This window comes from Protomyctophum bolini (assembly GCF_963924005.1).
Source record: "Protomyctophum bolini genome assembly, chromosome: 9".
In the NCBI taxonomy this organism is placed as follows: Eukaryota; Metazoa; Chordata; class Actinopteri; order Myctophiformes; family Myctophidae; genus Protomyctophum; species Protomyctophum bolini.
In genome coordinates this window covers 22,264,670-22,279,693 of record NC_137870.1, presented here as the reverse complement: position 1 = coordinate 22,279,693, position 15,024 = coordinate 22,264,670, and the positions used below count along the sequence as shown (strand labels likewise).

The window sequence follows — 15,024 nt, the reverse complement described above, 5'->3', positions numbered from 1 at the left end:
TTGACTCAGGTTTGGATTATTTGGTGTTAGCAAATATTTATTTGTGAATGATCTGCTTATAGCAATCTTTGAGAGAAAATTCCCAGTTTGGAGGAGAGAGAGAGAGCAATTATGAATATCAAGGATAATATCAACAGTACACTAACACCATCCTGTGGTAAACAGTAAGAAATACAGGTATAGTGTGTTCATATTTAGAGTTCACATTTTATTATTTGTAATGGACTTAGATCTAGGCAGATTTCTGGACATATTTCATCTTTTATTGATGTGGGCGATGTTTGCTGCATGAAAAACATTACACCATGACACAGATTCACACAGAAACATCAGTTTTAAAGGCTGCATATCTTTTTGAGAGGAATGCACAGAATATTATGAATGAAGATGGTGTACTAGAACTTTTCCATCTTGGACATCAGGTGTTTCTTGGTGTTCTTCTCTGGCCTCAGCAGGATTATGTAACACTTGGGAGCAAAGATGCAGACCAATAGCCCGTAACTAGAGGCCAGAATGGCAAACACCTCAGTCGCTGTCGAGTACTTCCCTGGAGAGCTGACATAAGCGGGGACAAAGGCCACCCACACAGCACAGAAGATCAGCATGCTGAATGTGATGAGTTTGGCCTCATTGAAGTTGCCAGGGAGTTCCCTAGCCAGGAAGGCCAATAGTAGACAGAGGCAGGCCAGCAGACCAATGTAACCCAGAACCAGAGAAAAAGCAAGGGCTGAACCCTCATGACACAGGAGTATGATAACGGCACTCTCCCGTGGCATCAGGCGGTGTGGCGTAGGGGGAGCAACGGCTAGCCATACCGAACAAATGACTACCTGAGGAGAAAGATAATTTTGTTAACAATATTTGTTTACAAATCTCAATCGCATCAGCAATGCTTTATTTTGTCTTTTTATGTCTCTCAAAATAGCTGTCTTCACATCCTTACCTGAACCAATGTGCACAGGGCAATAATTGCCTTTTGCTGAGCAGGCCCAAACCATTTCATGACATTACTGCCTGGCAGTGTTGCCCTGAAGGCCATTAACACCACTATAGTTTTCCCCAGAACACAAGAGATGCAGAGGACAAAGGTGATCCCAAATGCTGTGTGACGCAGCATACAGGACCACTCTGAGGGACGGCCAATGAATGTCAGAGAACACAGGAAACACAGAGTCAGGGAGAACAGCAGCAGGAAACTAAGCTCAGAGTTGTTGGCCCTGACAATGGGGGTGTTTCTGTGACAGAAGAAAATGGAGATGACCATGCAGGTGCAGAAGGAACCAAGAAGGGCCACAGCAAGCAATGTGCTGCCCATAGTGTCATGGAAGGAGAGGAAATCCACTTGTTTAGGGATGCAGAGAGTCTTTTCCGCATTGGACCAGAACTCTGACAGGCAGCGCATACACTCTATGGCATCTGATGGAAGGACAGGTAACATTCAGTATTTGTAAATTCATAGCCTCCAAAACACAGATTGAGCATGAAGCCAATTCCCTCACCAGTCTGATTGCTAATCTCCCCAGCTGTGCAGACCACACAATCATGGCAGCAAATAGGGTGGTTAGGTTTGATGGCCTTCCGAGTGCCCGGAGGACAAATGCTGCTGCATACTGACAAGGGGACCTGAAGGAAACACACTACACTAATTACAATGCATGCACACATACACGCATGGGATAATATACGCCAATGATTAAACACAGAGGCGTAAGCCGAGGTGTTTATTCATCCTGAAGGGGTTTAAACTTATTTCTAAACAACAACTATAGGCACAGCGTATATTATCCGGCTTTGATTAGACAGTGTTCTATAGAGCCAAGCTCTATCATTATCAAAAAATAACTGAATTCAGCAATTGACCAATGAGAATCTAATATTCAAGCCATGTGATAAATGCACGTAATGTAAAGGCAGATTCAGCATAGAGATTCATTCTCAGAAGGTGGGCAACTTTTCTTTTTTTAACATATACTCATTTAATCAATTCTGACTATCTGGGGAGAACCTTCTTATGCACATCAAACCATAAATGGTTAATAATGGTTGTTTTTCAACTCAGTTGAAGCCCAATCTGATCACCTGATAGATCAAAAAGAGGGGGTTGCCCAACTTACCCACACCAATAGACCCTAAAGCTCACCCATACATTAGACTCTAATGCATTCATGATGTAACCTGACGCTGCCAGATGAGGGCGGTATTGGGGAAAAATATTCCCCAACACAACACTCATCTGGGATCTCTGACGGAGTTGAGCCCTGAGTCAGATCTGCTTCGTACCGAACCAATCAGCGTGAGCTAAGGGCGGGATATGTGCGAAACCGGATGTGAAGCTATATAGACACGTCAATATGATTGGTTGTGTTTGCACGCCCACACGGTGATAGACAGACGCTCCCATCCAATCATCTACCATGTATCTTGAAAAAAAGGAACAGCCCCGTCATCGAATTTGCTTCCGCGATCCCAGATCCCAATAAGCTGTGAAACAAATTTGTGTAGCAAGCTTTTTGGATCTGGCAGCGTCAGGTTATTCATGATGGTGTGCATGTACACTACACACGTACAGTATCTCTTGTCATTCTACTGAGATCCTTACTTCAGTGTTGTTGCTGTTCCACACAACGTTCTGCTCCTGGATATGGAGTTTCTTCTTGCCCACAGTTGTGGTCGCGTCAAACTTTCCAATGGTGATGAACTCCATGACCCCATCTGATCTCTGCTGCCAATTAACCAGGTCATACATTGCCACAGGGTCTCCATTCTCATCAAATTTGGTCTCATCACCGAATGAGTTGATGTATTTGACCCGTTTCAGGTAATGAAGCAACTATGGAGCGAAAGACCGGCATACATAAATAAAAATAACACAATACAATGCAATGCATTCATTCTGAAAGCATGTGGGTACCTGCCGTGGCTGTATGGTGTCCAAATCCGGACAAGTATGCAGTGGAAATGGCTCTGTCCTTTTCTTGCAGCTTCCCATGGCTTTAAGTGCATGGACAATAGCATACACAGCCTTGTACACATTGTAGGAGATCCTTAGCTGGGATACGTCTGAGTAGATGTTCTCCACATTGACCAGCTCCTCTGTTCCAGAACACAAAGGTTTTCTCCCACCCAGGACCTCCTGAACTACAGCTCCCCTACTCAGAGTGCATCCAAACACCTGCTCCCAGAAGGGGATCAAAAAGGGATCCTCAATGGCCTCTGGGTGTGAGGGACGCAGGCGAAGTAGAAAGTCTTGCAGCCCAGGAATGTCAGCTCGGCGGATAGCAAAGCCCATAGAGCCCTGGAGTATGTGTTGGTACTGGGTGGGGGTGGAGAGGACGGAGGCAGTGCTCCAAGCCTCACTAGCCAGCCACTGTATCCCCATCAACCTCTGCCTACAAACAACATGAGGATCGTTTCACTGCAGTACCAATGAGAATGCGTTGCTTTCCACTGAAACGATACAGAGGACAACATTTAAAGCAATCATAGCAATAATAGTGATAGAACAAAGTGTTATTATTAGCTATGAGCGCTCTCTCATGATACATTTGTGCTGTTAAGGAGGCTTATATATAAGGAAAAAGCTGCATGCCTGTGTACTTCTTTGAACAATGCTACAGCATCTTGCTCCACAGCAAACACCAGTATTACTCGAGCCCCAGAGGAGCGGATCCTGGACACAATAGCAGTCATTGTTGCCTTTGCATGGTTTTTAGGAATGATCTCATAGAGGGCAATACATGCACCAATCTTTCTAACCTTAGAAACAGGGAAAGATGATACAAATATTTCACTGCAAGTATTAAAAAAATAATACTGAATCTCTATTGATTGCAAGACAACATACATCTATAAAAAAACATTGCAGTGAAGAACTACCTCTTCAGCAAATATGTGCGCCCCACCACGGCCATAGTCATCATCTCCTGCAACCACACCCACCCAGGTCCAGGCAAAATGATTGACAAGCTGTACTAAAGCATCCACCTAGAGAAAGATATTTGTTTGGACATGCTGCAGGTACTGTGGCGGGCCATTACAGTATGTGAGGCTGTGAGCTAACCTGAAAGAAGTCACTGGGCATAGTCCTTAAGAAGGCAGGGAAATCTTTCTTATTACTTAGACAGGCACAGCTAGAGAAATAGCTGATCTAAAAGAGAGAAAAGTATTGTTTTTCTTAAAACATGTCATTCAGAATACTGTACTGTTGAAATGTACCTGACATTTTACTAACTCTTACGCATTTTATTAAAAAATAAATAAATCTTGATTTAAAAAGTCTCACCTGTGGCACATTGAAGACTCCCAGAAAACGAGCTACAACCAGGGACTGTGTTGAGCCGCCGTCCCCTATCACCACTGGCACGGTGCCATGACAACTGCCATTGTCTTGATTCACTCTCTGCATCTCTAATGGCTCCTCAGTGCCCATTAGCTCCATGGCAGCCTTCAGAGCCTGGTAGGGCATACTGCATGAATCATAGATCTTATATCCCAGCGTGATATTGGGAAGGAGTGTCCTGTCTTTGTTGATCTCCTCAATGGCAAAGATCATTGTCTGCATCCAGCGGAAGGTCCGAAAATTTAATCTTTTACGAAGACAAATTATTACAAAAGAGGTTACATAAAACGAACTAATCTAACTGTTTTAAGTGCTAGCTAAAATTACTGGAGATACCCCCTGCTTTTCTGTTAAACATGGGTTGTTTTAATGGGTTAAGTTCGCACCTATGAAGACTAAAAAACTTACCCAGTGCAGTGTATGGGTCGAGGCACAGAAGTGAAAGACAGATTGGGCTCTAATACTGAGTCATGAAGAGAAAAGAGCCCCCCTAAAATGATGTCCCCAGTCTTCTGTAGCACAGGCAGGGACATAGAACCTGGTATGAGACTACACTGTGTTTGATTAGATACCGTGGGAAAGGTACCCCAGCACAGGAGACACCGTGCCATAAACCCTAACCCTGACCCAGAGGATCTGACACGTAACATATTCATTCTCTATGAACTACAACTTCTTTAAGACCTACAGTATAACAATTCAGCTACTCTCTTACAATCCAACAATCCAACCATTACAAAAACCTTAACAGAAGAGACGACAGATTACAGTACAAGTACAACCACATCAAAAGATGTATAATAACCACAGCCTAAAATTTGATTAAAACACACTCAAAGACCACTACAGTATATCACCAGAGATATATTATCTATCAATTTCCAACAATTGAGGAAAAAGTCAAGCACTTCACAAAGCTACACATAAGTTTGACATACTATTTGATTTCAGCTCCTGTGCAAGTAACACCTATTATTTACAAGACATAATCGCACATACTTTTCCATAGCCCAGAGCCTTCAACCATCTATCATCACACCAACCATCCCATCCATATATCTAGCTCTCTTCAGAGAGACCCCGCTGGCTGATATATGTGCTGCCTTCCTCATAACACCAGTTGTCAGATAAGAGTCATCTCCCTGGGGCCTCTGATCAATGGAATGAGAACATATCTTATGCACAGGAGGTAATGGCAATAACAAGAAACTGGAGACGAAAATCTGAACATAATGGAAAGAGACATGAGCTGTTTTTCGTGTAGAAATACAATGTCATGCCTGACTGAGCCTCACTGAGCCTTCAGTGATGTGAAGAGGCAGCTGAGTCCCAGTTCGTTTCACATCAGGTTACACCTTTGAACACGCACGCAAGCACAAACGCATGCACGCACGCACGCACACACGCACATGCACACACACACACACACAGAGCAAAAGAGTAATAAAGAAGACAGATAAAAAGAGACACAATGTGTTTAAAATAATAGTTAATTACATTTTTTCAATCGATTACACACACCATGAAGCTTTGAAATTATGTATTTCTTTATTTTTGTCGCATTCCTATAAGCCAATAATTTGATGACCGGCAGAGCAGTTATCATGGAGGCGGTATCCTACCAGAGAAACCACCGCTCATCAAATTATTGGCTTAGGAATGCGAGAAGACAAAATAATCCATGAATTCAAGGCTTCATGGGGTGTGAACGATATGAAAGTTTTTTTTGGTGAACTACTCCTTTAAGGATGTTATGGCAAAAAATGTGAGTTTCTTGAGACATTTGCCATTTGACCTTCTGTACTACTAAGAGGGATATTTTTTCTGCTTCTGTCTTTGAAGCTGCCTACAGTGGGGAGTAATTAGGATGCTCTAATGTCAGCTGCATATTATCATTATTAGTGCAAACCCTGCAGGCTATATAACAAAGAATACATGTGTGAAAGAAAATATTGCCTTAGGTCACAGTTTGTCTAATAAAGTCCCTATAGTGAGTTCAAAGTGGTATGGGTATATGACAGGGGGACTTAGCAGTGTGATGTGTGTGGTGCTGCACTTTCCTTTCCACACGTAGCTCTGGTGGGGAGGTGAACACATGAGTGAACAATAATGAGATTTCTTCAGCACGGATATTCTTAAGGGGATATTCATCTCAGATTGAGAGTCATGAGTAGTTTCTTTCCCCAGAACATTTTATTACCGGTAGACTATACTATATAAGCTTTCCTCCTTGTTTGACTGTCCCTACTATTATGTAGTAAATTGTCCAACATCTGCAAACACGACAACGTCTTAGAGCACTGCATAAGGTGCGGCCAACAAGCTTGATGCTAAAGGCAAGGCCAACATCTACAACAGTCATCGCGTAACAGTTGCAGTTCTTTACAAGATGAACACTCCCAGCTGTCCAGTGGACCTCAAAGCACTGTTACCCCAAGCTAACACCCCAGGACGAAACACCCGGAGGGTACTACCAAGCCACGCCCTGGAACCCCCCACCCCCAAGTCAAACACAAAATGCCTTGATAGGAGCTTTCTCCACTCTGCTACTGTATAACAATGGAACAGCCTTCCCTCCTTCCCCTTTGGCTGTTGGAGACATTACATTTACATCAAGTAGTGTTCATGACTTCAATAAGAGGCTGAACAAACACCTCCTCAGTATGTGACTGTTATCCCATAAAGCTCAAGGACTTTTAATCATCCAACATTCAGTTCATACTGTACTGGCCTGACTGCTGCAGATCACTGATATAAGGCTCTTTGAATATTCTTCTCATACAGTAGCTGGCTGTTAACGGTTGTAACTGCCAAAGCTTAATCATTAAAAAATCTCACACGTGTGAAGTGAGGGGCGCTCTTATTGTCAATGGCGTTTTTAAAACAAACATTGAACTAAAAACAAACATTAAACCTGTATATAGTTCAACTAGCGCACCTCAAAAATGTAGGGACAGTCAAACAAGGAGGAAAGACAGCCAGCCAGAGGGATGGGTATTCAAACGGCAAGCGTGTGATTCACATTCCAACAGAGATATAGCCAGCAGAGAACTGGCTATAAGTGTAGGATTTTATAGCTTTGGCGCCCCCTTGTGTCCTTAAACTACATTCACACCCCCAACATTTTTATAGTGAGACACACACACACACACAGGCCATCTGGGGATGGGCAAAGATTGTTAATAAAAGATATACGAACTTCATTGGGGCCACTAGAGGCCTACAAATGGTCTCCGTGGTTTGCTTCTCCACCCAACAGATTGCTGCGCAATGTTTTGGCATTGTGACATAGTCAATCACTCTTTATATTGAAAAAAACATGGTGTTGTGAATGACCTGATTGTGAATGTGAACGTTAACATAGTGCACACTGATAATAGGAGAAATAACATGGGAAATGTCATGATTCCCATTTCCCAAATTAATGAGCGAGTACCCTGTGTGCGTGCACTGTAAAAACACATTGAGACTGCGTCTCTTTTTACAAGTGGGAACTGGCCAAGTGGCAGAAATAAAATTACACTTCAATGCTACATCGAACATGTCACATTATAGAACAGAAAATAAAACATCCATGATACACCTCAAAATACCTGAAATAAATACAACAAATCACATCGTTTTGTGCATACAGTAGGTCAGTGATACTCAACCTCAGGCCCGCGGGCCACATCAGGCCCATTATGACTGGCCCACCAATGAAAATCTAAAAAAAAGAAGAAAAAAAATCTGGAAAATGAAATAAAAAAAAAAAAATCTGAATGAAGTTATCTTTAATTACATTATTATAAGTAATACTATTAGAGTTGTACTATTACTCGAACGAAAATAAAAGCTTGGGGGGGGGGGGGGGGGGGGGGGGAGATGCAATGCAAATGAAAGACATATACTGTGTATCCCTATTCCCTGACATAATTTTATAGCTAAACGGACAGAATTCTATTTTATTTGAATGATGAAACCCAGCTGCCATTAATAGTTGGAAATGGAAATGGAAATTGCGGAAATGGAAATTGCGGAAATTGTAATTGCGGAAATGGTGGAAATGGAAATTGCGGAAATTGTGGAAATACGGAAATGGAAATTGCGGAAATTGCGGAAATGGTAATTGCGGAAATTGCGGAAATGGTGGAAATGGAAATTGCGGAAATGTAAATTGAGGAAATTGCGGAAATGGAAATTGCGGAAATGGAAATTGCGGAAATGGTAATTGCGTAAATTGCGGAAATTGCTCTTCACTTATAGCTATCTATTTTCAGGTAGATTGTTTTATTTTACTCAGTCAGCCATATCACTACTAACTTTTTCCATGAAAAAGGTCATAGCTGGGTAATCTATTTTCAGGCAAATTGTGTTTATTGTATTTTATTTTACTCAGCCATAACAATTTATTTTCTGTTAACCAACTTGCTGGCTGGCAGGCAGGCAGACAGCTACTCATAGACAGGCAGACAGACATACAGCTACTCATGGAGAATTGGACAGGCAGGCAGTCAGACAGCTACTCATAGACAGGCAGACAGACAGCTACTCATGGAGAATTGGACAGGCAGGCAGACAGCTACTCATGGACAATTGGACAGGCAGGAAGGCAGACAGCTACTCATAGACAGGCAGACAGACAGCTACTCATGGACAATTAGGCAGGCAGGCAGACAGCTACTCATAGACAGGCAGACAGACAGCTACTCATGGACAATTAGGCAGGCAGGCAGACAGCTACTCAGACAGGCAGACAGACAGCTACTCATGGACAATTGGACAGGCAGGCAGGCAGGCAGGCAGACAGACAGACAGCTACTCATAGACAGGCAGGCAGACAGCTACTCAGACAGGCAGACAGTAAGACAGCTACTCATTGACAGACAGACAAATAACTACTCATGGACAGACAGACAGACAGACAGGCAGGCAGGCAGGCAGGCAAAGAGCTACTCATGTTATGTTATTATGTTATTATAACAGCTACTCATGTTATGTGCAATAATTTGTGCAGTTATGGAAACAGCTCTTTGTGTTTATGCAATAAAATGTAACACATTTATTTATTTACATATTGTGTGCATGCACATTGTACTTTGATACATTTTGCGAAAATAAAGCAATTGAAAGAGAGAAGTTATCAAGTATCATTAATGTGGTAATTTTATCTACTGGCCCCTGGCCCCTTGCCATTTTTGTAATGTGGCCCACAGGTAAATCTATTTGAGTATCCCTGCAGTAGGTGTATGTTTTGTGTGTCACTGTGTGCGTCTGCGGCTTGTGTGCTCGCATATGCATGGGTGCAGCACTGTGTAGTCAACAATGTGTGTAGCGTGAGGTAAGTATAGTCAACAGAGCTTTTGGCTCTGGGTTGATTAAACCATCCACGACATGTCATTCAAATTCGGGATGGATTGGATGTTCCGTTCTGTGTAAAATAGGCCCCTCCCACTAACTTTGGATGACGATTATGGCCTAACGATACGCACTACCAAAATCCTGCCTGTGGTGTTTTAATCGTATAGGTCCAGAGATCATGTTTACCGATTTTCGTGAGATTTGGACAAAATCTGGATCAAAAAGTGTGTTTTGAAGAAAATTCAAAATGGCGGAAAATCTATCCTGACAGAAATGGGTGTCATGACACAAGGAATCCAGGGGAAAATAGTTTTGATCTTACGACCTACGGTTCAAGAGTTATAAGCCAAAACGTAAAGTGGGCTGTTATAGCGCCACCAAGGCAGACCGATAACATTATAAGTTAATTAATTTGTAGTAATTATTATGAAACTACCCTCCAAGTTTTGTAACTATAGTGCTTCTCATTTTCCCATTCATGCCAATGGGGAAATTTAATGCACAAATAAATTAATATCCTTTAAACTATAAAACATTTCTCTTAGCAAAAAACAAGCACACCATTCCCGATGAAGCCGGTCAATTTGAGATATGGCTCAAGTGCGTGCTGCCAAAACTGAGTGAGGAGTAGCGAATGAAAAAAAAGGTTACTCTAGAAGAATAATAAGTTAGTGAAAATAAAGTGTTATGTACCTGTAAGCTACAGCAGAGCCATCTAATAGAAGACATTGACGGTCAGGTGGTTCACCGTTCATGTACTCGCATGAGCCCCATAGACAATGCATTCTGTAAACTTCAGGTTGTCCCCATGCAATACTTCCGGTTGTCCCCATTCAATAGAAGTCTGTAGGCTATATAGAAGAGCCGCCATTGGACTGGCCCCATGAAGTGAACGGAGTTTGCGTAACTCTGTCTTACTCTATGGCTCTGGCAACTTGCTGATAAGGTATATCGTGTCGATCAGCAGGTTAGGTATTGACCGAGTTATTGTGTTTGAGGAATACTGGAATAGTCTCTCTCTCACGACCTCTCCATCCCTCCCTCACTCCTCACTCTCCCTCTTCATGATGGGTCGATTCGAGGTCAAGGAACCAATGTAAGATTCGAACCTGGATGGAGTTCCTACGCACGTGGGGTGTAGTTAAAAGATTTTCTTTTTTCAAGGGGGAGGGGTTTACCAGGCTAACTCTGGAAAAACAACTATGTCCATACTAAAATGTATTAATCATGAAACCTTTTTCAAAGCAGCCATTTGAAAGGTAAACACAGTTGCCTGAAGGAAACACCCACATACTGTGGGTGTTTCATATTTTGATGTTACTAGTACTGTTCCGAGTACAGCTTGGACAGCTCCTGTAAAGTTAAAAGCAGCCAATATGAAATAGGAATACTCCCTCACAGCTGCATTTACCTGGTTGCCGTGAAACGTGTTCCATGTCCCACAATGTGGCAGGGAGAGAGCAATTTACAACTGAAAAAGGTCCAACCCTCATGGGCATGGTAGCCTATCTGCTGTCCCAAAAGAGTGCAAAAAAAATAAAAGTTTATACCAGTTGATAAAGTAATAATAATAATAATAATAAAGGATAGGCCTAAAACGGATTGCATGCTAACAGTATACTATATACAACATTAGTATATGGAATTGGCACACAGCACTAAGAGCATACAGATAGCATACTGTAAAATGGAAATTTGTTATGACTAGATTGCTACAAAAAGGCAGAAAGAAGGTTGTGCCATCTGGCTGGCAGGACTTCCCAGCATGCAAAGGGAAGTTCATACACATTTACTGTTGTTCCTGACCTGGAGTTATCATACCCATTTGCTATGGGGTAACAAGTGGTGGGTATTAATGTATTAATGTGTTATGTTGATACTGTATATGTCATTATTTATTTTTGGCAAATCCGGTATACTGTCTGAGTCTGTGTAATATAGGGGTTGTTGTGGTGAGCAGTCCCCCCCTCCCTTTCTGTTGCATGAAACTTTGTTGGAGACACTTTCATGGCTTAAGGTTTAAGCCAATCCTGTAGTCAAGCGATGTATGGGGCACGGGTTGGCATGTTTTGTGGAGAGGTGTCTGTGCCACAAATAAGAGTTTGCTGTATGTAGAGTAGTTGCCATGTTTCTTGTTTTGCACAAATGTAAGGTTATTTAAATGTTCTACTTGATACACTACACATTTACACACTGGACATTGTAAGTGTGCAAGTGTATACATTTCACTGCACATACTTGTATGAACATGTGACAATACATCCTCTTGAATCTTGAATATATTTTCTTTGGGTAATATTATAAAAAGTACTAGTAATTGTATTGGCTAAATGTATTTAGTATTTTTTGGTCAATCAAACCATCAAAGCATTTCCTGCTGCAGGTAGCCTATATACTAAAGCAATTTCTTCATAATTACCATTTTGTTATACTGTAACAAAAGAATGGGATCAACAACATTTTTCAAATATAGTCAGTGGATATAGGGTCAATATTATTAACTGCATATTATATTTTATGTTTGTTCGGTTTTGATACAGTCAATGCAATCCCTTGTGTCCCTAATAGGAACAGGTTGTTTGTGAGCTCCAGCACCTGGAAAATTACCAGTGCATTGCAGACCCCAGACTAGCTTGAAGTGTTTTAATCAGTCACTAATTAAAGGTGCAACGATGCGTAACACAAGCTTGTAAAGCTGTTTAATTTGTTGCACTTGCCAACCAACGTCCCTGAACTGCCAATTTATGCTTTACCCAGGTGGGTATGAAACGTGAGACTTGCTGGGCAAGCAAAGGCAGGTACCTCTATGTGTTTCCCAGTGATGACATCTGGGCCTGGGGTTATGAAATAGTGACTCATGCAACGTTGGAAAATAATACATTTTCAGGTTTAATGAGAGGCTTGAGTCACCAGAGATGTTTTCAAAACATGCTAAAACTAATTAGCCATGAGCGGCATATTTACAATCGCTGTAGCTAGGTCTATTTTACAGGATCGTATTACAGAGTAGACAAGGATAGGCAACAATACATAAAAAATGGTTGTTGATACAAATCAATCCAAATGTAGATATATCAAAATAAACTACAGTACTGTAACGACCAGTTGGTTTCAGGTCTTTTATTTGTGTATCACTGCACACCAAACACCAAATCAACTCACTTGCATGAGGAACTGGAGGGGGACAGGACCACCACTACTACCCCTCTGTAGACATTTACACATCACAACACCAATAACCCATGAACCCCACTACTAATTAAACTCAATTCCCCATTCCCCTGCATACTAACTAAATAATGAGCACAATGACACAGTGTACCCCAAAGCATACTGGCAAGCATGCTGGCAAGTCCCACTAAGCCATTAACAGCAGGGGCCACTACACACTACAGACAGATCACACCTGAGGGCTTCTATCAGTAGCGCCGTCGGGGCGTAAAAAGTGGGGGGACAATATTCGAGACAGAGAGTTGAGACTAGAGAGCAACTGCCAGTACTGCACGTAGGGTAGGAACGGTCATTGCTGCCAGAGGCAAGCATGCAGCGGCAGCCAATACACAACGGCGATCGACGACAAAATTGGAACGGTGCTAGAGAGACCACCAGGCCAGTCGGGAAAAATAAATAGGTCATTCCCCAACAGTGCGCCTATGGCTTCTACTGTCTCCATTAACATGCGCACCCAACACAATTAAGTACCAGGATTGGCGTGGATGCCTCTCTTGCGTCCTCAAGGCCTGGTGGCTCTGATGTGCCAGTGCTAAGATCACGTGGAGGAGTCTCACTGTCTACACCTGGTATTCCTCGAAAATAGTCTGAGGCCAGAGCTGTGCTTCCATGGCAATGTTTTCTGCTGTGCACCGTTACTCACAGACCCGTTTCTGGTACTGTTGTCGGTGGGCATGTAGGTGGTTATTTTCTGGTTGGTGCAGCAGTCCCACCTGTGTCTGCACAGTCCTATGTCTTATCGAAAGTGTGTAGAACCAGCTGGGCTGAAAGTCAGCACAGGGTCTTGGCTATCCTGAATTGGACCCCCACACCACCACCACTGAGCCATAAACTATCTGAAACTATCCACAAGGAGATTTGGGATATGTTTGATGTGACACATTTATTACAATACATGACACATGAATGAATACCCAATAAACATATCGCCCTGCACATATAATAAGAACAATAAACATAACAGACAGCCCGGGCCACTACACAGCGCCCATAGGAGGGGTTCTACTGTCCCCAAATGGTAAATGGTGCATTTATATAGCGCCTTTATCCAAAATTGGAACAGTTCATTTTGTAAAAGAAAAATAACCAGTGGTTTTATAACATAAGAGGAATCATAGCAAATAGCAAACATCTTAAGCGAGTTGATTTGCCTGGTGGAGGCCAAGAATAGTCTATATTGTTTTGATCTTTGACTGTGGTTATTCATTTGCATATTTAGCATAGATAGGATCTACAGCTGTAGACAGAAGCATGCAGGATACTTTTATCTGGAAAAAACATAGGGTCTAAACAGGGCCGGCGATAGAGGCATGGAATCAACTCCACTCTGACTACCGTCCAATAAACGGACAAAAAGAAACAACAGAGCACAAAAAAAGGAAAAAAAGAGAGAAAAGAAATCACTTGGATTTACAAAAATAAATAAAAGCAAGTAAAAGTAACATAGTTATTTAGTATATTACCGGTATATCGTCAATTATATTTTATGTCATAGTAAAAGATTATAGTATAAATATAATATATAAATTATTATATATTGGCTTGATAATTGTTTTGAAGTTGTTCCCCCATACTTGCGCACAGTAACTGATGTATGGCAGTACGAGGGAATGTATAGTGGTTTCTGGTTTAAAATACATTATAGCAAAAGTTTTGGAATGTTTTCTCCTTAAGTTGTTTATATGCGGTTTACAGTTAATTGCGAACGCAGTGATTGCGAATGCAGTGAGCACTTACTATGAGACCTAGCAGATCATGTCTGTCTGTGTGTCTGTGTGTCTGTCTGTCTGTCCCGCTATCCAAATATGGAGTGTGTTGCATCAGCAATCACTCAGCTCCATATATGGGCACAAAAGGGGCCAGGTCCACTCAGCTCCATATATGGGCACAAAAGGGGCCAGGTCCACATATACAGTAACAGCGGGACAGACACACAGACAGACAGACATGATCTGCAGGGTCTCAGCTGCGTTCGCTTCCCGCGTTTGCGCGTCTTATACTGGTTATCAATTATAATACCCCAAAACTTATTATCAAACACATTTTACATGATGATTTTAACGTGTGAATTGATCTATTACCACACAATAATACTTTTGTTTTTCTTAAGTTTA

The 15,024-nt window shown here is 41.9% G+C and overlaps 1 protein-coding gene across 1 annotated transcript; it reads right to left on the bottom strand.

Annotated features, from left to right (window-relative positions):
- Positions 1-395: 395 nt before the first annotated feature.
- On the bottom strand, positions 396-4,878 carry LOC308321779 (extracellular calcium-sensing receptor-like; the record flags this gene model as incomplete). Its single annotated transcript, XM_080772870.1, has 10 exons — positions 4,748-4,878; positions 4,283-4,586; positions 4,061-4,147; positions 3,877-3,984; positions 3,590-3,756; positions 2,912-3,389; positions 2,600-2,830; positions 1,500-1,623; positions 944-1,416; positions 396-830 (listed from the first exon to the last, which is right to left on the bottom strand). The coding sequence occupies exons 1-10, from the start codon at positions 4,870-4,872 to the stop codon at positions 396-398; spliced, it is 2,532 nt and encodes an 843-aa protein (XP_080628996.1). The 5' UTR covers positions 4,873-4,878.
- Between the last annotated feature and the right edge of the window lie 10,146 nt (positions 4,879-15,024).